The 26,184-nt window shown below is 37.1% G+C and overlaps 1 protein-coding gene across 1 annotated transcript; it reads left to right on the top strand.

Moving 5' to 3' along the window:
- The first annotated feature begins 13,740 nt into the window (after positions 1-13,740).
- Positions 13,741-25,236, top strand: LOC134651848 (spondin-1-like). Its single transcript, XM_063506969.1, has 7 exons — positions 13,741-14,076; positions 19,158-19,369; positions 20,297-20,401; positions 23,793-23,972; positions 24,329-24,570; positions 24,703-24,854; positions 25,033-25,236. The coding sequence occupies exons 1-7, from the start codon at positions 13,902-13,904 to the stop codon at positions 25,233-25,235; spliced, it is 1,269 nt and encodes a 422-aa protein (XP_063363039.1). The 5' UTR covers positions 13,741-13,901; the 3' UTR covers position 25,236.
- The last annotated feature ends 948 nt before the right edge of the window (positions 25,237-26,184 follow it).

Raw genomic sequence — 26,184 nt, 5'->3', positions numbered from 1 at the left:
CGTGCACTTTACGTTCTTATTTTCAATCACTTAATTTTCACGTAGTTATATATTTTCATTGCATTTCGCATACACCAATCAGCGTATAGCGATCTGTCAGGTCGTATCAAACTAAGCCCATAACAAGTAGCTAAATCTGAATCGGACAAGGCGTTAGTTACCTACTTATTGCTAAAAGTTGTGGAGTGAAATATTTTTTGCCTAGTGCTATAAAAATGTACAATTAAGTTACTGTTAGTGAGTGAGAACAATGAACTGTCATGTTGCGCCCGATAAAAACTTAGCAATTCAAAAGCATAATATAATTTGTAGATTTATTAGGGTGGTATCGGCTCAGACATTAAAAGAGTATGAGTGGTTAGTACTGTTGACATCAAATATAATTATGTTTAGGTACACTTTTACTCCATACTTCTTTGTGATGATAACTGTCTTATCAGATGTGAAACTCGAGTCGGACTGGCGTGCCGAAAGTTTCGTACAAAATTAATCGGTCTTCGTCACAATTTTTGAAGACCTTGCTGATTTGTTCGCCGTCAATGCAATGGAGTTCGATTTTTAGAGTTTCTAAAAAACTCTAAAAATATAGAAAGAAAATACCTATAAGTTTTGAAGACGCTTCTAAACAAAAGCGGATACTGTTTCATGTAGATAAACAAATCATTGTCACCTCAATTTAGACCAATATCAACGATTACAAACCCAACTATAATACATTAGCATTGAAACTGCTCCTCAAATCCGCTCATTACGTTATAAATCCTACGTGTAGTGGAGATAATGCGGTGTCGGCCCTACTCAAACACCCACACAGCCAGTAAACTAACGTAGATGTGGCATACGTATGAGGAAAACAAACCATATCGGGGCTTAATCCTCGTAAGTGATATAAAAGGCTATACAAATCCAGCTACAAAATGTTTATTGATGTATGGCCGTCCGCTAGCTAGCACGGTTGCACGGACCGGGGAGCGATTAAGGAAAATTAGTATTATGAGCAACGCTAACTGGCGCGGACGCGTGCGACGGATTTTACCTACAATGGCACCCACATGCGTACGCCCGCTCCGTGCGTCCAGGTAGCGGACGCCCTATAAGTACATATCCGATAGTTCTACCTTTGAATTCCAAGAATCATGATTCTTTGTACTATTTTTTATTTTGCTAAACAAACACGGAGGTTAAATCGGTAGATCTTAAGGTCCACTTTCATTGGCCTTCGTTTGATCCGTACTGAAAGCGGCACCGTGTATATTTGTGAAGAAATTCAAATGGGTTCTCAAGTATGTAAAGTAGCCAACCCGCTTTCAGCTACTGACAGACAATCCCTTTATAATAGGCCATAGGCACCTATGATGATGGCGATTTATTCGACCATTGGAGGCCAATTCCAATCTAAATTGTGACATCAAAATGACATCTAAATGATGTCAATCGCGCGTGCATTTTGCTTGCCCGTACTGGTATTGGCGTGTGATATCACTCACGCCAATACCAGTACGGGCAAGCAAAATGCACGCGCGATTGACATCATTTAGATATCATTTGGATGCCACAATGTTAAATTTATTTGTTACGTAAGTATTTATAATCCTACTGTAACACTCAAAGCCGCTATAAGGACCACAACGAACTAAACTTCTTGTACCAAACCGTAGTACTCGTAGCACCTTCGTAGCACTACGAAACTTTTATCAGGCCACGTCATCTGCGCAGATTATCTTATCCAACTTACAGTCCACTTGGATGTAATCGCATCTCATATCACCACTTGGCCGAGCACAGTTTATAGGGTTAACGATGGAACTTGTAGGTCGAAAGTTCGCAACAATGTCCGAAATGGCGTATGTCACATGTAACACCTAGGATGTTATGGCCTTTTAACAAAATGACAGAGTTCGCAACTACGCTCAAACTTTTCAACTATCTTGGAGGGCCCCCAGTGATCTTCCATTCTGGCTACTTGATGCGTTAGTAATTTTGTTATGAATATATTTGGTTAAGTAGCTTAGTTAAAATTTGGATGGACGCGTCGCGTCTGTGCCTTTGCCCAAATTATGTGATTAGTACATTAATTGCAGGCAACTAGGAAACATACCTAAAATTATTCCAGGACGCTAAAATTTTACGTTGCCTACTTCCTTATTTACCTACTCTACTTACACCTATAAATCCTCGTTAAATAATATCACAACAAAAAAAAATTAAGAAGGAAATATGTTGGTCGAATGCCCTAAAAGAAACAAAACATAATGTTATCACAGTTTGTAAATAAATCCATTTAGAACAAGAAACTCGTGCTGAATTAATAGACGTATCGAATTAATGGAGTGCTCAAGGCAGGTACAAAAAGGGGCTGAAAGAAAAAGTTTTTGATCCTTTCATAAGCTGTGCGGTCACGTCTCGGAAGTGTCAATGTTTGCCGTCCATTACATCTTGATCCTTAATGAGCATTTGACGGATTAGGTCGCCATTTTTGTTTTTTGTTGGAACTCGAAATATTGTCTCGTGTCGCCCAGTTGTAGATATCTTTTGATTTGCTTCGGTTTAACTCGTTTAACTTACATGATACTTTTTCATTGTGTTATTGTGCTGACGATGAAAATGTGCTTAGCTATTGTAAAGGTACAAAAGCCTATCACTGCCTAAACTTTAAAAACTATTTCACAAAAATATATGGACTTATGAAATATTGCTAAAGAGTACTCTACTAAGTCCTGTATTCATTAGCTTCAGCTAATACAACAAATTCACAATGTATATTTTGAAGTAGATTCAAGTTTTTTTGTGGCCACTGATATCAAGGAGCAAAAGCGTGAATATTTTGTGTGATGTTTGTACATTATAATCGCGTAACCCTTTATTTTGCTTGATTGGATTCACTCCTCAGTCACATTCAGATCTAGCCAATCATGGGGCCTAATTTATTTGACAGTCCGCATGCACGGATTAATTGCAAGACATAATTGGTCCGCTGCCACACAACGGCATTGTAAACATAATTTGATTGGCAATTAGCTCTTTTGATCGTTGTTGGGGTCGCGGGGATTAACGTGGGATCGATGGGGATGACTTGTATGTTTGTTTGGTTTTAATTAAATTTAATTTTCAATCACGGATTTTTTAATTATTAGGACTTCTGATTGCTAGGGTTAAATCATGGCTCGAAAGAATATATACCTAATATCTATACTTACCTACTTATGTTTTTATTATTTAAAAAATATTATTTAAATTACCTAATATGTATTATGGTATGTTTCGTTTTTAGAGCTCTCATTTTTGATTAGGCTAAGATTCTTAATATAAGAAGAAGAAGAAAGACATTTATTCCATAAAGCATACATACACGGGACAATAAGATAAAATAAATAAAATAAAGGGTAAATAGTTAGAACAGCAAAAGAATATAAAATTATGTACACATTAAAAAACAGAAAAACTTATCGCTATGTCGTCATGTACTTATTTTAAGTAGAACATGCGAGTTGCGTCCGCTATTATAGCTGTATTTCAAAGGTAATGGCATAATGAGTGCAATATTAGATACCGACTTGCTACAACATTTTGCAACATGAATTTCAGAATCATAATTCTAAAGCACAGCGCAATTACAAAATGATATTGCTCGCTGCGACATTAACGGCCGACATAAAAATTACATATAATGGTTCCTGTTATACACAACTATTCTACTCGTAATAACTTTTATATAAAAGGTTTTCGAGTATGTTCAAAACTAACAGTCATCAAATATGAAGTGCGCAATAGTGCTTGTATGTGTTTTCTTATTTGAAGCAAACGCTTTCACTGTGTACGCCCAAAGTTCAACGGACTCTAATTCCCAAAATGATACAAATGAAGGGTCGACAAGCGGAGATAGTCAAACTGTTTTGATTGACATAGCTCCGGGCCAAGAGTTTAATCCAGGATTGCTTATAATTCACGTAACAGCATCTCCAGAAGAACGCAATGAAACCTTTGAGACATTTGATTCGGTGTTCAACGGTGATTGTCCCTCGGGGTACAGAAGGGCACTCGATGACAGCTGTCAACGTGTCATATTTTGACTGTATAGTTTGGTGGTACGTGACATTTTGAAAAATAATTGTCAATGATATAATAAATTGTGGTATATGTATCGGTCTTATTTGTGTAAATTAATTAAACTCTCGCATTGGACTTACTAGTTGCTTACTAGTCATTTACGGAAGTGCCGCACTCTTACGCCGCTGTTTTAATCATAATTTTATTGATGTACAGGCCAATAATTATGATGAATAGTAACGAACGACTGATTCCGAAATGATGCCTAACATTCCTAAAACTGAGCGAGGGTGGCGCAAGTTAGCTGCCTAGTACCTAAACTTGGAGGTTTTGGAATTGGTGCTCGAGGGCCCAAAAAATACCAATAGACTCATTTTTAAATGGTAAATGAGCCTCTATATTCTATATAATATGAAACATAATTTTAAGGGCTGCGTTTCCAGCATGCATCGTTATGCAATATTTAATATTACTTTTCAGACTTTAAAATATATATTAACTCACATTTATAAAGATAAAAGATGTCCCAGCAAAAACTACTGGAACATCAGTTAGCCGCGACCATGACCAGTGAAACCTCTGTCGAAACGTCGGTAAATAAAGGTAATTGAATAAATTTCGTGTTAGACCCTATAAATGTGATTTAATATGTGTTCAAAACGCGAAGGTTTTAAAATATATTTTGTAAATAACATAGACATGTGGACAAGATTAGAGAGGAATATTTCACACGGGTGGGAAACAAATTTAATTTATTTGCAGATGTTGCAGAGCGCGATTGCAGATGTTTTTCTAAGGCCAATTTTGCCGTAAAAAACATACCTCTTAATTTTTAGTCATTACCACCACCATCACCAGCTTATTTATAAACGTCCCTCCGCTAGGCACTGATTTTGCTGGCTAAGTAAATATATTGGATTGTATACTCCCTATGTTTACCCAGGGCGGGGAACATAAGAACTTTTAATTTTGCAGTTTTTTCTAATATTATAATTATAACACTAGGTTAGATAATTTCAAAAACAATATTAGGTACCGATCAACTTACTGCAGTTTTAAGAATGCACAAGCAATTTTATCACTATCACACGAATACTAAACTACCTTGTTATTATTTCCGTGATACAACGAATGCCAGAAAAAAATTATAGTTATAATCATTTCCATTATATAAAAAAACTACTTTACAACTTTTATTTACAAAGTCTGTCAGATTTGTCGAAGTCTACTCGACTCACAATGAAGTGTGCTATATCACTAGTACTAGTTTTAAAAGTTTTTGGACCAACCGCGTTTGCGGTGGATGGCCGAACCATTGGAAAGGAAACTAGCGATACGTCAGCTAGCGAAATGTCAATTTTTAATTGACATAAGAATGGGAGCTCCTTAGCCGGGTAAGCAATGGAAGGAAATATTTATCGATGATGTAGTAACCGTCCATAGTTCCAATTTAAGTACTACTTAATTACCAATTTGTTACCCATGACCTATTAAGAAAATACCTTGTAGATAAAATATACCCATAATTTTATTGTAGTGTATGAACAGTGGTTTATATTTAGTGTAAGGCCTGAGTGGACGCTCGAAGCGGAGCGTTCGGCGGGGCGTGCAGCGGGGCGTCGGGCTTACAAGTAATTTGAGCAGCGTGCACTAAGGCCGCTCCTATACGTTTGCATTCGCCGCACGCCCCGCCCCGCTGCACGCCCAACTCGAGCGTCCACTCAGGCCTAACACTTACGAGTGTAACATATATTAGGTTAAAACCTGTGATATGAGGGTCTATTAAATTTAAACTTCCACTGTTAAACTTCATTATCACTCAAGCTCCACTATGTATTTCCAACATGCCCGTCGTGGCCTTGGTGTGATGGATTCCCCGCGGATCGTTTGGAAGATGTGGGGTTAAACCCGTTAAGGGTTAAACCCGTGTCACGCACCTGTGACCAAGATTAACGATTGCTTAAATTAATATTGCTGCATACTTGATAGACGTGTATAGTTCACATAAATTAATATTATTTAGGTACCTACCTAATTTAAGCAAACTTTTAGTCAGTTCTGTAACTCGGATAAATCCAATTGAATTTTATTGTAAAATCAACAAAAGCGATGTCGTCCCTGACGGACAGGGTGCATTAATATGAATCATTACCATCTGTCCCAAATGCAAATACACCATAAAAGTCAATTTTGTGCAGTCGCCACCAGATATATAGAAATGGGCCAAGGTGTTCAAAAATAACTGTACACGCACTTTAACGTGATGATAATAGACGTTCTTTCAGATATTGATGAACGCCTTGGCCGCTTCTATATATCTGTTGGCGACTTTACATTAAAGAAGACGCATGGGGCGTGCACAAAGCTAAGTCACGGAAAGTCTGCCGACCCCTGTTTTAACTATTCAGACATGCCGAGGATTGTATTATGACTAAGACACCCACGACACCGTCATCAAAAGTAGTACATAATTCAACAACAAAACTTAATTCTGCGCAAACAAAGCGAAAACTACGAGAATTTCCAATTCACTTCCACCAGACCAGTTTCTAGAATTATTGGAACACGAAAAACAACAACAAAGGTTGGCTTCGATATTAAAAAAGTTTGAAGAATGTTTCGAATGATGGCCTCATAGCAAGACGCCTGAGTAAGGGATGCAAGTGAATGCGCAAACTTGTGTTCTGTGTTCTGCCGGCTGCATTGATGTTATTTAAGGGAATGAAAAATCTTTCTCTCGTTCGTTTAATTTCAAGTTTTTACCTGCTTCACTTGACGATATGCAGCTTGCCAAACTGAAATAATATCAACCTACGTTTACATACAAAAAAGACATCCAGGGAAAGCGTTCTACATGAAAATGGCGAGCAACTTGAAACGTACATTAGCCACTTTTTTTTTCAAAATAAACAACGTACTTATAGTTATAGTAGCAAATAATAGTTAACGTCACCTGTCCGGCAAGGTTCATTGTTCGTGTGCGCAAAAGTCGAGAATAAGTACCTATTATTTCGGCTGGCGAAAATTACGGCTGATGTGAATTTAGTTTCCCGCAATAGAGGTTAAAATGACTCATGCTCATAGATTGTTTCTCCTCTAAAGATCGCATTTCTCAACCGATTCTCGTCAAATTTTTGAGCAGGTTCTAAAAGTATATATGGAAATTTTACATCGATTCAGATTTTTGAAAATTCTAGTCAGACATTCTTAAAAAGAGGTAAAACTGTAGGTACGTGAAACAGCAATGTTGCTCCCGTGCCTAAACTTTTTCTTGTCTTTACTTGCTCGATTTTTAGGGTTCCGTACCCAAAGGGTAAAAACGGGACCCTATTACTAAGACTCCGTTGTCCGTCCATCCGTCCGTCCGTCCGTCCGTCTGTCACCAGACTGTATCTCACGAACCGTGATAGCTAGGCAGTTGAAATTTTCACAGATGATGTATTTCTGTTGCCGCTATAACAACAAATACTAAAAACAGAATAAAATAAAGATTACCCATACAACAAACGTGATTTTTGACCGAAGTTAAGCAACGTCGGGCGGGGTCAGTACTTGGATGGGTGACCGTTTTTTTGCTTGTTTTTTCTGCTTGTTTATCTCTATTTTTTGTTGATGGTGCGGAACCCCTCGTGCGCGAGTCCGACTCGCACTTGGCCGGTTTTTAATACACGCGCTCGCACCAAACCCCCACTTTGCATTAATACCAAATTACTATTTTCAGAAAGTTCGTTTTGTGCAAACTTTTCTCTAATTACAGAGTACTTTATCAAATGTCAACTCAACGTTCTCATTAGCATAAAATATCGTTTTAAAATTCTAACTTTAAATGGCTATAAATTAAGTTCAATCGATGAATCGAGTTAATCGCCTACAACTCGATCCCTGCCGTCTGTCTCGCGGAAACTTTGCCTAACTTTGCCCTGCATTGGGCCACATACAAATTCAAAATCCAACTCTAATCACCCTTATTTTAAATACGATAAACTCTATATTTCTTTAATTTGAAGATAAAGGTATATTTGACGGACAGTTTCAGATTGCAGTTGATAAACTAAAGCGCCACAGTAAATGATGTTTTATGCGTCGGTAACAAAAGCTATTTCAGGACCGCTTAGGTCAGTTGAGCTGTATTCGAATCATTTGCGTTATTGCTGCTAGTTCGATACAGTTGGAGTTTTATTCGTATTCAATTCAATGCTGGCATTCAGCAGTTTAAAGTTTCGAGTGTATAATTTTGAAGTTTTTATTACGGTCTTTAGTACTCTCGTTTCGTGGATATAACACTTCAAGTTTAGTTCTTTCAGGGTTAGTTTATCTGGGTTCTTTTCCCACAGGAAAAATACATATAAATTTAATTTGTGAATCACTCTCATGTGGCTGTGTTTTAAAAGACAAAATCGCACACAATTTTTATGTATTCTATTCTATGTCATGTTCGCCCTAATTTAATCAAAATTATAAACTTTACTCCGGCAAAGTAATACATCATGTTATATTAAGTGCATCCTTTCAACTGAACCCTTTGCCTTAAACCACTCGACACGTTCGGTCCGATATGTCAAAGTATATGACGCTAGAAGAGCTCCCTAAGGGCAATCCACATTGGAACATATTTTACCTTTTCTATAAAAACATTCATAAAAGTATGCTCCGCCAAAAATATAGCTATTTTTGTGTATGAAGTATAGCGACCGGCACAGCTAGTATATTGGATTCGACGGGTACGGCGGCGGACGTGGTTTCACAATCTTAAGTAATGCGTGATTTTGTTTATTGTTGACGTCAAGGCATGAAAGGCATACAAATACGATTCAAAATAGTGTAAAACATGTTAAACAGTTAGTCCATAATAAGTCTCTTAGAAATAAAATTGACTATAACTCCCGCTACCCTAAGTGGAATACCACGCTTTGTGATCAAGTATTTATTTTATTTTATTTTCTTTATTGGAGAAACAACAGAAGTAAGTACAGTAAGTTTGTTCGAGCCGATATGAAGTTTGTTTAGTTTACTGTCCAAATCCCCCCATAGATGTCACTGTTCCCGACGTAAACTAGATAACAGTAGCATTACTTAGAGCCTATATAAGAGAGTGTAAATATGTGAATAAATGTTTGGTAACGTAGCAACTTGTTTAAACAAAGTGGTCCTTCGAGCTAAGAAGTAAAGTGACATAGACAGTGCAATTGTCATCAAAATTACAAAATTAAAATTAAAGATTTCGAGAAGATAAGATTAATAAAATATATGATCAAACCTACGAGTAGATTCAGAAAATTCGCCGCTTTCAATCAGTGCTATTCACAAGATTAGAATTTATACATTTGGAAAAAATCGATTTCGGAAATAGAACACGTCAAAAAATTTTCACGTCAAACAAAACAAAAATAATATCCATCTGAATTTTCCGTAGTGTCAAGAAAAATGTTTTCAAGAATTTACAAGAATGAATAGCTGAGTAAAATAATGTTTGTGAATTAATCCTTAAAGTGCAAATGAGTTACCTACCGTAGTTCTCGTTCAAGAAGTTCCGAGAGAAGAGATTTCGAGTTTTAGATATCTATTTCAAGTTGAGATTTCATGTTTTCTAAAATACCAAGATGTCGTTGCTAGATTTTATAACGGAACAAGAATTTACGTACGGTAGAATACTAAAAGCTAGAGAACATTTCAAAAATTTATTAAACAAGAAGATTACGATCGGGCATGTCAAAACCAGAATAGAGTCTTTGGAAGAATATTGGAGCCGATTCTCAGTAAATCATAGAATAATAGTGAAGCACGCGAAGTTGGCGGAACGAGACGCTTTCCAGTATTTTAAGCAAAACATGTATTTCGAGTGCGAGGAAGTGTACATTGAGTTGAAAGCAGACATGGCAGATATTCTAGAGCAATGGGAAGAAGATGTAAAAACCTTAAGTATTTTTAATTTACCACCTATGTTAGAGACAACCCAATTATTCGAGCCTACAAACACAATCCAGAGAGAATCCCAAGTCACAGTCATTTCACACAATACCAGTAGCTAAATCTGAATTATGCGAGCAGAGTCATTCACTAAGTAAAGAGTTTCAAGAAATAATATACAAAAGCCATCACTCGTTGTTGCGGAGAGAGTACAAAAGAACATCTTACCAATCCAATGAGAAAGAGCACAAAGAAGATACAAAATACGAGATAGAAAACAAGCAAGGGTTCAAGCAAGATATAGAAACGAGAGCAAAATCGAAGCACACATCTAGAAAAGATACGGAGATGAGCAGAGATTCCAAAACAGAGTATCCAGAGCGAGGAGAGGGAGAAGTCGAGATTCACGAAGACGTTCAAATAGATCAAACTTTCATTGGCATGTATTTGAGAGATGAGGTTAATCACATGTCAAAGAAGTTAGAGTTCCGAGAGATAGATAATCATATGACAGAAGAGACAGGCGAAGAGTTGTACAAGAAAAGAGTCATAAGAGTAGAGGCTGAGATTGTTTTATGCGAAAGAAAGAAAAGAGTGAGACAAAGAGAGAGGAAGATTCAAAGTTCGTCTAAAATCCGTTGGATGGTCTCTATTAGACAATCCTTTAATAGCCTCGGCGCCGAAGTGAACCTTCCAATTTTGAGAATTTGTCTCTGGAAGCCCTGGCAGTCCGAGTTCCTAAATAGAGTAAAAGAAAAGTGGAAGTGAAGACAATCTATATAACTACAAGAGCTATCGAAGAGAGATTTTTTATTTTAGTAATGTTTATTTTATTAAGAAATGACATTCTGTCATTTAGGCGGGAGTATGTTCGAGCCGATATGAAGTTTGTTTAGTTTACTGTCCAAATCCCCCCATAGATGTCACTGTTCCCGACGTAAACTAGATAACAGTAGCATTACTTAGGGCCTATATAAGAGAGTGTAAATATGTGAATAAATGTTTGGTAACGTAGCAACTTGTTTCAACAAAGTTAATGATAAGATATACAGTTCAGAAGATGTGCACTTACCTCCTAAAACGCTCTCACTAAGAACTATGCATAATATAGGTAAGGTAATGCTACAGTAAACTTAACTAAATTTAACGCACACTAGCGACTAGATAGCAAGGAACAAAGCTATACAAAGAAATTAAGTAAGATGAAAACATATTAAATAAATTACATTAGACGTGGTCTTTTCGAGTTTATGTAGGAAGTTCAAATTGATAACCCATTTAATTCTCCGTCGCAACAAAAACAAAACACTAACACAAAACAGAAGCATCACTTTAACAGTTGAAGTGGAATCAAGTGGAGACACCTTTAAGTGTAAGGTGACCATCAATCTCGATCACTTCGAGGACGGGTCGAGACATGTCCGGGTAACATCACAGTGTTTGGAACACTAATGACTCGCCGCGGTCTCGCACGCACTTTAAGCATTAAGTTTGATTTAGGTAATCTTGAGGGTCCTCAAGGATCTGGGCGGGTCAAATTCGCTTTAAGAATTTCCTTGAAACATGGTCAACGTTATTTGAGATACATAAACACGTTTCAATAAGCAATATCCGTTTTTATGAAACATAATAAGGCTGAAAAACCCAATTAATACTCTAAATTCTAAAATAATAGTTACGTATTTTTAAAATTAGTTGATAACCTACGTACCTACCTATTACAAGTAATCTCAACAAATGTAATGTCGATATTTTTACGGAACCCTCATAAGATTTAACTATAAAAGTAATGATTTATAGTAAAACCATTTAGTATGTCTTACATATTGAGCTCGAAAAATTGTCTGAAGACGTGGAATCAGCCTGTTTAGGGGAAACTGAAACGTTCATAATTTAAAAGACGAAATCTGACGTCTGATTTGACGTCAGATTTCGTGACACAGAAAACTCTGAACTGCAATAAAACAAATTAGGTACCACAATTAAAATAATGTCGATGAACAAATGATAATGGGAAGCCGATACGGATATAAACATTATTTACCGAAATCTGCTGACGCGCGGTTCATAGGAAACTTTTGGAGCCGATAATAGTTATTTGTTTTACAAGGGGCAAAGTTGTTGTTTAACCGCTCGTGCTAATATTGATACCCGAGCAAGCGAAAGATTCCAGAATTGAACCACGAGCGTAGCGAGTGGTTCGAAAAATGGAATCTTGAGCGTTGCGAGGGTTTCAAAGCACGAGGGTAAAACAAAATTTACCCCCGAGTGAAACACAAAATTTTTCACCACACCAACCCGAAGCAAATATTATATGTAAAATATGAAACAGAATCAAATCCAAATGAAAACAACTCAAAATTTGCATTTGATTACTTTGCCTTACATGTGAATAAAATGCAACTTTGCTATCGGTTTTTGAAGTGCAAAGTAAGCCTTTCCGAGCTGGTGTGGTGAAAAAATAATTATTTTATGTACAAATAAAAACCTATTTGAATATGGAATAACAGACATTACTTGTCACCGTTCCGTGGAGCAAGAGATGTGTATTGGGGATGGGATTACAAACTGCCCAAGACAGAAGCAAGAATATTCGAGCCCTAAGCCTAAGCTGAAGAGAAGAAGAAAAAATTGAAGACTAACTAATCGATTACTAAACCTAAATAAGTAAACGTAACCAAAAGAGTACAAGAATACCTGTATTAGTCTAAACCAACTCTTAAGGTTTCGTCATTTAATTTGGCCAATAATTCCATAAGAGTTCTATACCAAACTATACAGACGAACATCATTTTTAAGTTATTTTCCTATAGATATCCATAAGACCTTACCGAAACAATCTAATTTTCACGCAACTAAAACGCCATTCAGTCCCAGATTCCATCTTATCTTAAACTACTATCAATCAATCGGGCCCGGACGTGGAAGGGTTCAGAAAAACACCCTTATTTAAGGGTGAAATTATTGGAAAAGCCGCACCTGACACCGCTCGATACTGAATTATTGAAGGTAAGAAAATTATTGTTACAGGCCCAGCAATACGTAACTAAGTGGAAGGAATGATAGCAATTTGGGATTTAGGATCTATCGGGGTATATTTTTAGAGGGCACTTGGCCTGCGAAGAGTTCTATTATATTACTTAGAACAGTTACGTGTGCTGCATAAAATCTATGTAAATATGCCATGAAACATTGTTTGAAAACAAAAAAAGTAGAAGACGAGCTGGTGGTTTAAATAATATTTTATTAGGGTTCCGTACCCAAAGGGTAAAAACGGGACCCTATTACTAAGACTCCGCTGTCCGTCCGTCCGTCCGTCCGTCCGTCCGTCCGTCCGTCCGTCCGTCCGTCCGTCCGTCTGTCACCAGGCTGTATCTCACGAGCCGCTATAACAACAAATACTAAAAACAGAATAAAATAAAGATTTAAGTGGGGCTCCCATACAACAAACGTGATTTTTGACCGAAGTTAAGCAACGTCGGGCGGGGTCAGTACTTGGATGGGTGCCCGTTTTTTTGCTTGTTTTGCTCTATTTTTTGTTGATGGTGCGGAACCCTCCATGCGCGAGTCCGACTCGCACTTGGCCGGTTTTTTTTAAAGGAATAGGCTCTCGTCCTGTGTCTGACACAGTAGACATACCCGTACTTATTATTAGGTATGATTTTAAGGAAAATTTTAAACACTTAAATTTTTAATTCCAAATGCCCGCATACCCAGAATGCATTCAGATTCCAAATAATTCAAAATAATATTCGTACGTTACCCGTGTTTATTTCCGTCCGCGAACGACGAGATTCCGAAATAGAAAAGTCAACTGCGTCCGCCCAACGCAGCCGCACGCGCCGGTGCGGAAACGTGCTGTAATATTAACGACCGGTTACATGCGGTTTTTCTAAATAAGCATAGGTAAACAATAGAACAACGACTGGAACTAAAAGTTTTTCAAAATGGGAACCAGCCGACACGCGGCGGCCATTTTGTTTTTTATCTGTGCTTGTTGGGCTTGTGACGACGACGATGTGGCGACGTATAGATTGACCGTTCGTACCCTGTGGAGCGAGGAGGCGTTTCCTAAGGACTATCCCGACAACTGGCCTAAGGCGCAATGGTCTCCCGTGTTTGGTAAGCAAACAAAGGTTACTCTTTTTTGTTAATAAATAACTCTGTAGACCGTTACGAAAATTAAAGACTATGTAAAACACACACTTTAATAAAAACACACACTTTAATATTAGGTATGCTACCGAGCGGGTACGTATTGCAATGTCTAAAATTAAAAAACTAACCTACGTTCAAAATACCTAAATCTAAATACCTAATGATTTTAAATACCTAAGCAAGTAACACCTACCTACGAATTACCTAAGCTTAAAATACCTATTGGACTAAATATCTAATGTTTGAAATACCTAAAGATATGTCACCTAAATTTGATACACCAACATTTGAAATACCCTATGGTCAAAATGCCAAAATCCGAATCAAAGGAAGATCCGAATCGGAGCACCCCACTATCCACGTGGTCTTATCTGTCCTACCCCTAGAGTGTATGTCAAAAGTCGGGGGCGCGGAGGGGAAGCAGCCCTCGCCCGCCGCTTGATACTCAAGGGCGAAAGGGCTGCTTTGCCCGCAGCGCCAGAGCAGATGCGCAGTCCGACTTGATATTGAAGCTCCGGATGGCTCCGACGCGCCGTCATTTCTTCGCACTCCGCATCTGCTCCGGCGCTGCAGACAAAGCCTCCCCTCTGCGCCTCCGGCTTTTGACATACACTCTAGGGGTAGGACAGACAAGACCACGTGGATAGTGGGGTGCTCCTAATCGGATTTGTTTGTTTAAGGTTTACAAAAATCGGCCACGTTAACAATAGTCTACCTACTTAAGATTCGGACTTGCAAATATTGTATGTGGTGAGTTGTATACTATGCAAACTGAAGTATTCTGCAATTTAAACATTCATTGAAAATGATTTCTGCCAAACAGGTTACGCTGAAGTAAAACCAAATATACCATTAGACATTTTTAGCTTTTGGTATTTAATCATTAGGTATTTAGATTTTAGTGATTTTGGACGTAGGTAAATTTACATTAGTGTTTTTAATTTTAGACATTATAATATGCATCCTTTTAAACTTTAGCTATTTTGAATTTAAGTCAAAACAACACGTTAGTTTTTTTTTTTTAATTTTAAACTTTACAATACGTACCCGTGATGTAACAAGTTAGTTAGCAAAACAAGCTGATTGATCGTTTTATCAAAAAAAAATAGAAAAATAGCTCTTACATTGGGTTTTAGCATGAAAAAAACATGTAAGTCATTTTAATAGCACAACATTTTTGTCTTTTTCCGCAGAGCAAATTAACTCTGAAATAGCGGTAAAAGCTTGTCCCAACCAATTACTGTAATAAAAACGTCTTTGTTTCGACAACAATAAATGGCAAGGTACTAAAGAAATTCTTCGAAAATAGCTGAAAGATCGCAGTCCGCAGATAAAATCCAATTGGCCCACTCCGTGTGTTGTATTTTCATTCAACGTAATTAATGAAACAATCCAATATGGCAGCCGGGCAGTAAAAATACGAAGTTTCCTGTTAAGTACGCTCTACACTGGACACAGTGCAAGACATTTAAGTGTGTGCACAAAACTGGCATCTGCTTACTGGCTGTGCCTGATGGTCATGGAATACATTAATTATTTGACAGTTGACAAAATGATGTCTTTGATATAAAGAATAAAGTATAATATAAAGTAAAATATCTAGGAGATCGAGCTTTGCTCGGAAAACATAAAAATCTCAAAAATCCGCGTTTTATTTATTTATATATATAAGAATATTATTTATATATATAAGAATAATATAGAAAGAATATTTAGATATATAAGACCTAGCTAGATCGACTTTTCGCCCCCGAAAACCCCCATATAGCAAACATAGAAATCGTTAGAGCCGGTTCCGAGATCCTCAAAATATATATACATATAAATAAGTAAATAAATATACAAGAATTGCTCGTTTAAAGGTATAACATAAAGTACATATGTTATTAGATAAATTGATAGTTTTAAGTCATTGTTATGAAGCTTTTAAGCGTGTGGATTTGGCGTGGAAACTTTTATGAAATCAAAATTATAATTTTGTTAATTTAATACTCATAATGGCAGTACCTATAAATGTGAATCATGTTTTACAACTACAAACTTGTTCAAACACCGAGCAAAAATAAAACTAAATTCGCAACACGTCACCAGAAAGTTGTTCGTTTGCCGGCAACGCTGCGACGACCGCAAAGGTAACTTTGTAACATTTGCTTGAAGCAGTTAAAAGACATTTCGTGGCGTTAAGATAAGGCTGTATTTATTTGTTCCTACCACTACAGGGCGCTATCTGACGGCCTGATTACAAACTTAATGCGGAAAACACCAAGTCTTTCAACCTCTGGGAAGCTCACTTATACATACGAAAATTATACTGTATTGTTAGATTGCGTATTAGCTAACTTTGCACCGATTTGAATAGATGAAAGTGAGAAAGTATCATTATAAACTTAATTTTTTCATAGAAATTTGAGATAAATTATGACATGGCCAAACTTTGTTTGAGCAATTAGCTTAGTCTGAGTTAGCTTGGTCTGACTTTGTGTGTATCAGGAGATTTTCCTTTTAATTTAAACATACTGAAATTATTTCCCAGTGATATCACAAAAACAAGTTTATATATAACTGTGTACTTTCTACTGATAAACAAAGATAAACGCCACAAGACAAAGATATTTCGCATAAACTCCATAAAAAACACCTAAAAAATATATAACGTCTTTTTAAGCCGAAACGATGCCGTCTCCATTATTTTATGAAAAGCGATATTGAATTATCTCCGGATATAAATCTCCAGCGCGGGCATTTGAAAGGCATTTTGTTCTTTTCAAGGCAAAAACCGTCTTTTGTCTGTTTTCAATCAAAAAGAGGGAGCCAGGGATGGCACGTTACTTTGAGGGCTTTGAGGGCATTAAATTCCTTTTATTAAACTTAAAATACTGAGTTCAAGCCGTTTATATCAGATTAGTCAATCAAGTATTAGTTTCGTTATTCGATATGACGTCACCATAAGCGTTCTGGCTCATATATGAGCCAGAACGCTTATGGTGAAGTCATATCGTGGGATTCGACAGGTTAAAAATAGACTACCTACTGTAAACTGAAATAGATGTCATATATTAAAGAAAAAGTGACGAAGCCAGTGGTGAAGGCCTCCACTGGAGGGCTTCGTCACTTTTTCTTTAATATATAACATTTATTTCAGTTAATAATTTATATATAGTAGTGTGACTACTTAAAAAAAAACACATATCAAAATATTTAATAAAATAATTTGATTTGTTCCCAAGGTTGTGAATAAACTACTGTGTTATTTTCCGATTAAATATTGTTGAATAAGTCTTGAGATTACTTATTTTGTTGAAAATTATATATTAACATAGGTCAGAGTCTAATTTAATGCTTGTTTATTATAAAATGTTATTTTTACAACTCAAAAGTACTCGTTATAAAAAAATAGAGTTTAAAATGGAGACATCTAATAGTATATGTATATTATTTATTTTCATATTGACTTCCCCAAGTCTCCGAATTCTCAAGTAGAATACAATAAAAAGTTTGTGACAGCCCTAACATGTAGACAGAACAAGATCAAATGGATTTGCCATAGGAAATAGTTGTATGCTACACACAAATATAATTTGTTTTGTGCGCCGACGTCATTTTTGTGTAAACACTCTGGGGTGGAGAACCTTGTAAGGATTTGGAAGGAATCTGGTATATTGTAAATAAATTACATTTCATAGGGGACTGCAGGAGTGTATGGAGCTTTTAGGGTTTTTATAAAATTCTTAATGGCTTTTTGCTTTTAGGGCTGTAAACTTAACTCTTGGCTCTATTAAAAAAGAAATGTCAGCTAAGAAGCTGTTTCATTCTGTATATGCCTCGATCTACTCAATAAAATTTGGTATTGAAAGCCTATATAAATGTGTTTTCCTAGGTTTGTTCAATATTTGCAAAGAGAGCAATCATAATTTTCGCCACATAATTTTAAACAATTGGCATTGTATAACATACACAAATTCTTTTTAATAAATAATTAAGTATAAAATTATAGTAATAGATTAGATACTAGGTTAGGTATTTTGATTAGTAGTATTGTAGTAGTAGATGTAAGTAAGCATTGCATGCCCATGTCGGGTAACTGTTGGGACAATGTTCTTATTATATAAATGTCATCTTCTGTATACATTACGACGGCCAAATGAATACTTAATGGAAATAAAAAGACACAGTTTACGCAAATATAAGAGAAATAGCCCAAAAATGTTAATCTCGAAATTTTAATAATATTATGCATTTCTTTTTTAGCAAAATTACAGAATAATTAAATTCCTCTGAGCCCTATTAATATTTTGTGGAATTCGTGAAATTTCTTAAGACTCGTAATTTTAATGGATGCATAAGTAGTTGTAATAAAATTTACGAAGAATTTACAATTGACATATTAGTTAGATGTTTTACAAGGGGGCAAAGTTGTTGTTTAACCTCTCGTACTATTATTGATACCCGAGCAGGCGAAAGATTCCAAAATTGAACCACGAGCGTAGCGAGGAGCTTTAAGGCTGAATTCTATTCATAAAGTAGGTATGTACCTACTTTTGCAGCCGTGTGTACATTTTTATGTTATGTTAATTAAGGTTAAACCCACTAAGCCTTAAGCGAACATCGCTCCATAATTAGGATTGAGCGGTCATAAAAGCCAAGAAATGGCTTGATTTGCATATCTCCCGGCGCAATGGCCTCAATCAAGCTCGGTAAAAGCTAAGGTGAACTGGATAGCGTAGTTTAGGAACTCCCGCATTATAGGTACAATAGCTTAAAAAAAGGATAAAAGTATATTTTGTAATCATTTTTAAACCCTCGTAGCTGTCATGACACATAAATGTGAAAATGAATTATGTAGGTATGTCATCCTAGAATATTACAAAGTTATTACATTTTTAAAAACAAAAGGTCGGTTGTATTAATATTTTCACAAACAAAGTTTGTCAGTTTTCAGGGGTGACCGTTCCATGATGTCTTGAGTGTCTATCAACAATTGTCATCTTGTCTTGATATTTTATCAAAGCTGAGATTTAATTTCCTTGTAATTGACGATGTTCCAGGCCAATCCCACAGCGCACCCTACACCCTGTTCCGAGTAGGCGACGCCGCCCGCCCTTCAGTCCGGCAGTTCGCCCAGTACGGCAAACTGGACGCACTGGTCGAGGAAGGCGACGACGAGCCGCGAGTGTACGACCAGTTCTCGTCGCCGAGGATAGCGGCCGGCGTGGGCGAGACTGATAACACTGTGTTTGTGGATGCTGAACACAGTATGGTTAGTAGACCGGCAACTTGCCTGCTGCCTGCCGCGGGCTGGAGTCCGATTCTAATTTAACAGTTGGTTCTAGTTAAGTGGTTTTGATACGATCGTCTTGGTGATTGGCGTGGATCTTACGCACGGCTTTCAATTCATTTCGCATGCACCAATCAGCGTGAGCGACCTTCAAGGTCGTACCAAAACAAGATCAAAACCGTAAGAGGTTGTTAAATCTGAGGCGGGCTCCTGGTGACCACTTTCCACCAACCGGGCCGGTATATAGTTAGACCAAGATAAGTGCATATTACACGCAGTGCAAGTGTTATTTTAAACAACAAACTATGTATATTTATTTATAGTAAATAATAAATGCTTCACATAATGCCACTGTTGAGTAATGGAAGTACCCAAGGGAATAATAAAAATCACAGTATTGTATACAACAGAGACCCAGTAAATTAACGCCACACTATCTCCATATCCCAGTGGGAGAGACTTCAAACTTGTTGGCATTATTATGTATGTAAATTACAAGCGAGTCAAACTATCAGTACCTACGTGAACCCATGTCAGGGTTCGAACGAAAGGCTAAGTGAAGCCGAAGTCTAATTAACATTGGTGTACACAGATAATATAGGACTTAAGCGCCATTTTATGGTTTTTGTTCTGCCGTTCCACACTTTGTTTTGCCAAAGTCAGTGCAGAGCTAGAGTTAGACTTAGAAAACTCTACAACGGTTTGATAGCACACGCAATGCAAAATGCAAGTGTTGTTAAACGTCAAACTTCTATGAAATTATGACGTAAATAACACTTGCACTCAAAATCGTTTCAGACTTTTCTTGGTTTAACTCTATCTTTGACGGGCTCTGCTGTATGATACACATTAAGATTCATGTTTTGAAGGTTACTATTGATGAATGGCTGATTCCTTCATTTGTTTCAGGTGTCGCTAATGTCCCGCATTATACCGTCTCCGGATTGGTTTATTGGAGTAGACAGCCTCAACCTCTGTGTCGACTCATCATGGGTAGACCAAATCACTTTAGATGTTAGTACTGACATTATTATTATTATTATTATTATTATTTATTATTCATATAACAATACAAGATTGTGTTCGAATATTAACATTAATGTACAATAAAATAACTAGAATTAGAATTAAATAGCAATAAAAATACATGTCAAAAAAAATAACTCATCTTAAATAATAATTATACAATACAATACACAGCATACATTAGCAATTATACAGCAGTAACATTGAATTTAAAAATATCTATTAGATAATCATAAAAAAAAAAATCGTATTATAAATAAGCTACTACATAAGTCCCTATAATCAAAATCTCTCATCCTTCATAAATTCTTCCACTGCATATAGGCACTGATTTAGCAGGATTTTCTTAAGCTTAGTTCCAAATAAGTTTGAATTAAAAACAGACTTTAACTCTATAGGCAACTTGTTGAAAAGAACAATGCCCTGATAAGCTTCAGCGTCCTTGACTACTTTCAGTCGTGTAGCAATAGTATGAGGCAGATCTTTCCGCCTTGAAGACAGCCGTAAATCTCTCTCATCTGTTGATTCTATTTCAGATAGATTTTTCACCAGATCTTTGAGCACAACAAGGATGTAGAGGCTAGGAACAGTTAGAATTCTAAATGTTTTAAAGTATTCTCTGCATGAAGTCCACTGTGGTACTTTTGCCATTATCCTGATCGCTCTTTTTTGCAATATAAAAGCAGCCTGGACATTACACTTAAGGCTATTCCCCCATAGTTTTATACTATAACGTAGTTTAGACTCTAATAGCGCAAAGTAAACCATCCTAAGTTGACTTAACAACAATTCGTCCCTCAGGCTACGGAGTGCATAGCATGCAGAACTGAGTGAGCTAGTTAGTGAATTCAACTCTTCTTTCCAGCATAATCTTGAATCTATGTGCACTCCAAGAAATTTCACTGATTCAACTTGTTCTATATTGGCACCCTCTAAACAAATTTTCAAGCAATCTTTTTTCCTCGTCGTGGTACTGAAGAGTAAAGCATTTGTCTTATTGCAGTTTAGCTTTAAATTGTTAACTCTGAACCATGCACTAAACAACGTGAGAGCCTTATTTACCTTGTCATTTAACTCCAGTAGGTTGTTAGCACGGATTACAGCGTTAGTGTCATCAGCAAACACTACTAATTGGATATCCGGCAGGGAGTTATACATATATTGGATCACATCATTGGTAAATATCACAAAAAGGATTGGGCCTAAAATGGATCCCTGCGGAACACCCTTATGTACAGCAGCAGTTTTAGATTTAACGTTTGTTTCACTGTGATCTTGTGTCCATTTAATTTCTACAAACTGCTTCCTGTTCGAAAGATAAGACCTAAGAAGAGACAGTATTTTACCCCTAATCCCATAGTGCTGCAATTTAGCTACAAGAGTGCTATGACTAACCGTATCAAATGCTGAGCTGAGGTCCAAAAAAAGTCCCGCGACTTTTTTTTTGTCATGCAGCTTATCAGTGATATCTTTAATTAGGGTGCTTATGGCTTCATTGGTGCCCCTGCTCTTTTGATACCCGTACTGGCGTTTACTTAAGATATTATTTTCATTTAAGTGCCTTATAAGCCTGTCTTTTATCAGTCTCTCAAAAAGCTTAGAGAGGGTTGGCAAAAGGGAAATGGGTCTATAATTTTTAGGGTCAACCTTTGAACCTTTCTTGTGTATTGGTATTACTTTTGCTATTTTTAATTGATCCGGAAAGGCACCAGCCTCAAAGCAGGCATCAAAGAAGCCAGCTAACGGCCCAGCGAGTACATCTATGTTATCCTTGAAAATGGTAACTGGAATGCCATCATAGCCACATGAGGTTTTTGGTTTCAAACTTTTGACCAATTTTTCCACTTCTAAAGGTGTTACTTGCTCATATGCAATATCTTGTTCAACCCTGGTCACGTTTGACTTCAGCAGTGCTAAGGCTTGATCAATGCTTCCGATCGTGTCCTTACCCTGATCGAACTGATCTAAGAAAGCATCACAAATATCAGTAGGTTTGTTCAACATTACAGTGTCACCATTACCTTTATTTGTTTTCAACATTATGTTATCACCAAGCCTATTGGAAGTCTTGTTGCGATGCGTTTGTACTACTTTCCAAATTTCTTTGGCTGAGTTTTTGGCTTTTAAAATGTGTGACTGCACAGCCAGACGCTTAGCATGCCTCACCACTCGTCTGTAGATAGTTATATACCTTTTCCTATACTCAGCCAGAGACTCGGACAAAGGCCCTTTATGTGTAACAAGGATGCGCTTCATACGACTGGAGACTTTTACCCCTTTAGTAGTCCAATTAAGTTTTGAGTTTACGTTAGCTGTTATTTTTTTCTTTCGCTTGATAAAACTTTCTTCAAAAATTTTGTTAAACTTAGTGATAAAAGTATTTATACCAACGTAGTTTAAGTTTTCTAGCTGTAATTTCTCACGAAATTGCATGTGTCCCTTAGCGTTATATTTCCTTACGAGTTTCCATACTTCCATCCCTTTTCTAGCTTTATAATCTTCGATAACCTTGAAAGAGCTAAGTAAACCCCCATGACCATCTGCCATGCCATTGTGATCTACTACTGTAAGAGCATCACAGTCATCTGGTAGATTTGTTAAAATATTATCAAGACATGACTCAGATCCGTTGCGTATAAAAGTTACGGACGTGACGAGCCATCTGAACCTATAGCATCTCAGTAAAGCCATAAACTCGGCAACATTTTTGTCATGTTTAAGCAAGTTTATATTGAAGTCACCGCAAACTATACAATTCCTGCTAAAAAAGTGCTCTAACAGCAGTTCGAGACGCTCCATGAATTTATGAAAATTAGAGTCATTTGGACTGCGATAACAGCATAATACATTAATATTAGTATTTAAGTCCTTAATACCACACACCTCAAAAAATTCGTCCTTATGCCACTTTTTACAAATAGACAGTTCCTCATAACTTCTACTATTATGTCCTAAAATTAGAGTACCGCCCCTTTTCTTTTTTGATCTTGTGTTAAAAGATGCTAGTTTATAATCTGTCAAACTAAATAGAGGTGCCGAAATGGGCGTAAGGAAGTGTTCACACACGCATACATAATGTTGTAACTCGCTAAGATTATTCAAGTAAAGTTCCAGATCATACTTTTTATTTGAGATACCACATAGGTTTTGGCAATAGATATTTAGTTTAGTTAGTATTGACGTTACGTGTGTGACCTGTCCGGGCGATGCCGGTCTAAAAAAGTACTAGGCTGGCTATTATTCGGTGGCTATTTAAATTCATCTTGTTTCCTTTGAACGCATGGTGACTTATAGATTTTAAATGGAAAGTTTAAAAAAGCTATGTCCTTAGACACAATCAAATTAGCGAGAAAGTGTTGGCAGTTATTGTTCCTTACAGTTGTACCCATTGGACGCCGGAGCAGCCCAGGGCCTGACGTTCACCGCTCCACGCTGGGACAACGACCCTCCAGAGCCTGTCTTCAAGCACAGGCCCCGGTACCCCAACCATCCGGCGTCTGGCTTCTACTACCCGTCACTGAGGGAACTGCCGGCTATTGCTAAAGTGGAATTTACTAAGGTACAGCACCGTTTATTTTAAGTAGGTACATTGGTACGCACAATTGGTTTGTTGGGCCCACGATTCAGCTTGATAGAAATCAGACAAGGTCCTAGATGGATCAAGAAAGTATTCTAAATACAAACAATGAATGATAGATAGATCGAAACTCTTGAGGTGAAGATAAAACAAGATCTTGAAGCGTGCGGCTTACAGCCAATAGTAGTAACAATTAAAACAACTTTAATAACCTGCCTGTATTTTGTAGAATGTGCTAGCAAGTTAAAACAAATTTACTCCCGACTTTTCGAATACTTTAAGTGGCTTGAGAAATAACGTATCTTAATAACATTAATTTCACGTTAATATTATTTCAGATTAAAGCGTATTCTACAATCGATATCAACAACTTAGTCCGAAAGGAACTAATCAATAGATTACGTAAGAAGAACGATCGTAAAGGGCATCCGAAACTCAGGGCATTAATTGCAGACTCGGAAGAAATGGCGACAAAGAACCCAGTAGAGGAACTTATGGATTTGGAAGAAGAGCCGTTTGGTACACCAGCACCTGACTTGCCCGAGAATCATGTTGTTGTTGTAACTCAAGCACCAACTACGTAAGTATCTGGTAGAATCTTTATCTCTTGACCAATCTCTTCAGTGTAGGTAAGGCATAAGCGGAATTTCACGAGTATACAGAGCATTTTCGCTTTGCTGTTACCCAAATATAAGGCAACTACACATTTCAGAACCACGACAACAGAAGCAGAGTTCGGTAGCGAGCTTAGGAACATGGACGATGTGGTGCTGGCCGTAGCTCAAGGCCACAGGATGGGTCTCGGCAAGCGTTTGCCCCGGCACTTCAGGTCCCGTCTGCACCACGCAGTTAACAAGATACAACGTAAGTACCTATATTTTGTTAGAAGAACTACATCAACAGAAGGCGGCGATTATATCATTTCGATGTCGAAATTTAAGTTTGAATTGGCCTCTACGTCCGGGCATGCTCTTGGGCGATATTCTGTCAAGTATATACCAATTCCAATTCTTTGTTTTGATAAATTACTGTATTGTTTCAGCTGACGACTGCCTAGTATCCAGCTGGAGCGAATGGACACCATGTTCGACAACCTGCGGCTATGGCGACAAGTTCCGGACGAGAACGGTTGTGCGAGCGAGACAGAACGAGGGCCGCGACTGTCCCCCTCTGAAGGAGCGTCAGCATTGCGGTCGCGTCAATTCTTGTTCGAAAATGCAATATTTTGGTAGGATTAATGTTTAGAGAATAAATTATGCGATTTTGATATAACTTTTGCGTGTCTAATTTAAAAAAATTCGTTACAATTAAATATGAATCGGAAAATATTATTTAAACTATTGAAAGTAGATGGTATATTTATAGGAATATGAGCGAGTAGGGTTACTATTATCATAATTTTTTTATTTTTATTTAGTTGTAACTTGAAATTTTCCCTACCCGAAAATGCTATTAAAGTACACACTAATCGTATCGTTAGAATCGTATCAATTGTCATAATCTCTGCCCACCCCTCCAGAAAACAGGCTTATAAATATATAATAAGTAGGTACATATGAATAGAAATGTCCAATAGTCAAAGGGGAGACTAAACGAACACCTAGGGAAGTCCCATCACCCGTAACTAAGTAAGTGGTTACACAGGAATAAATAATTTAATCACATAAGGTAAAGCAAGGACTCTCGTAAAGGGATAGAACTTTTATAGGGGTCGGCGCCGATAAAACGGCGGCGTGCGCGAGATTATGAATTAAATATTAAAATACTTGAATCTTTCACTACGAATTCGTCGTTGAATTAGCTCTTTAATTCTTGTCTGTACACTAAAGTAGTCCAATTTTGTGTGGGAAAACCTATTATACCTATTAATTCTTCCTTTCTTTTTGGCTCTTAGTAGTGCCTAATTATTTAGGAAACTTTTTAGGAAACAATAGAGTAGAGACCAGTACAAAACACTATAGATATACGATGGTTTGTTATTAATCTGCTTAATGAAGAATCGATGAGTACTCAAAGAAGCGATAAAAAACAGCGCTGAGACTCCAAAAATTATACAATTTTCAGCTCCATAAACTATCACCTTTTTTTATTCGCCTCTTGTCCACAGAGCATGTGTCTGCGTATTTTTTCGATTATCCTCCTGCTCGCAGTAAAATCTCACTGGCGATGGCATCGATCCGCAACTCATTTGTAT

Source organism: Cydia amplana, chromosome 10 (genome assembly GCF_948474715.1).
Source record: "Cydia amplana chromosome 10, ilCydAmpl1.1, whole genome shotgun sequence".
Lineage (NCBI taxonomy): Eukaryota > Metazoa > Arthropoda > Insecta > Lepidoptera > Tortricidae > Cydia > Cydia amplana.
This window is presented reverse-complemented; position numbering and strand designations above follow the sequence as displayed.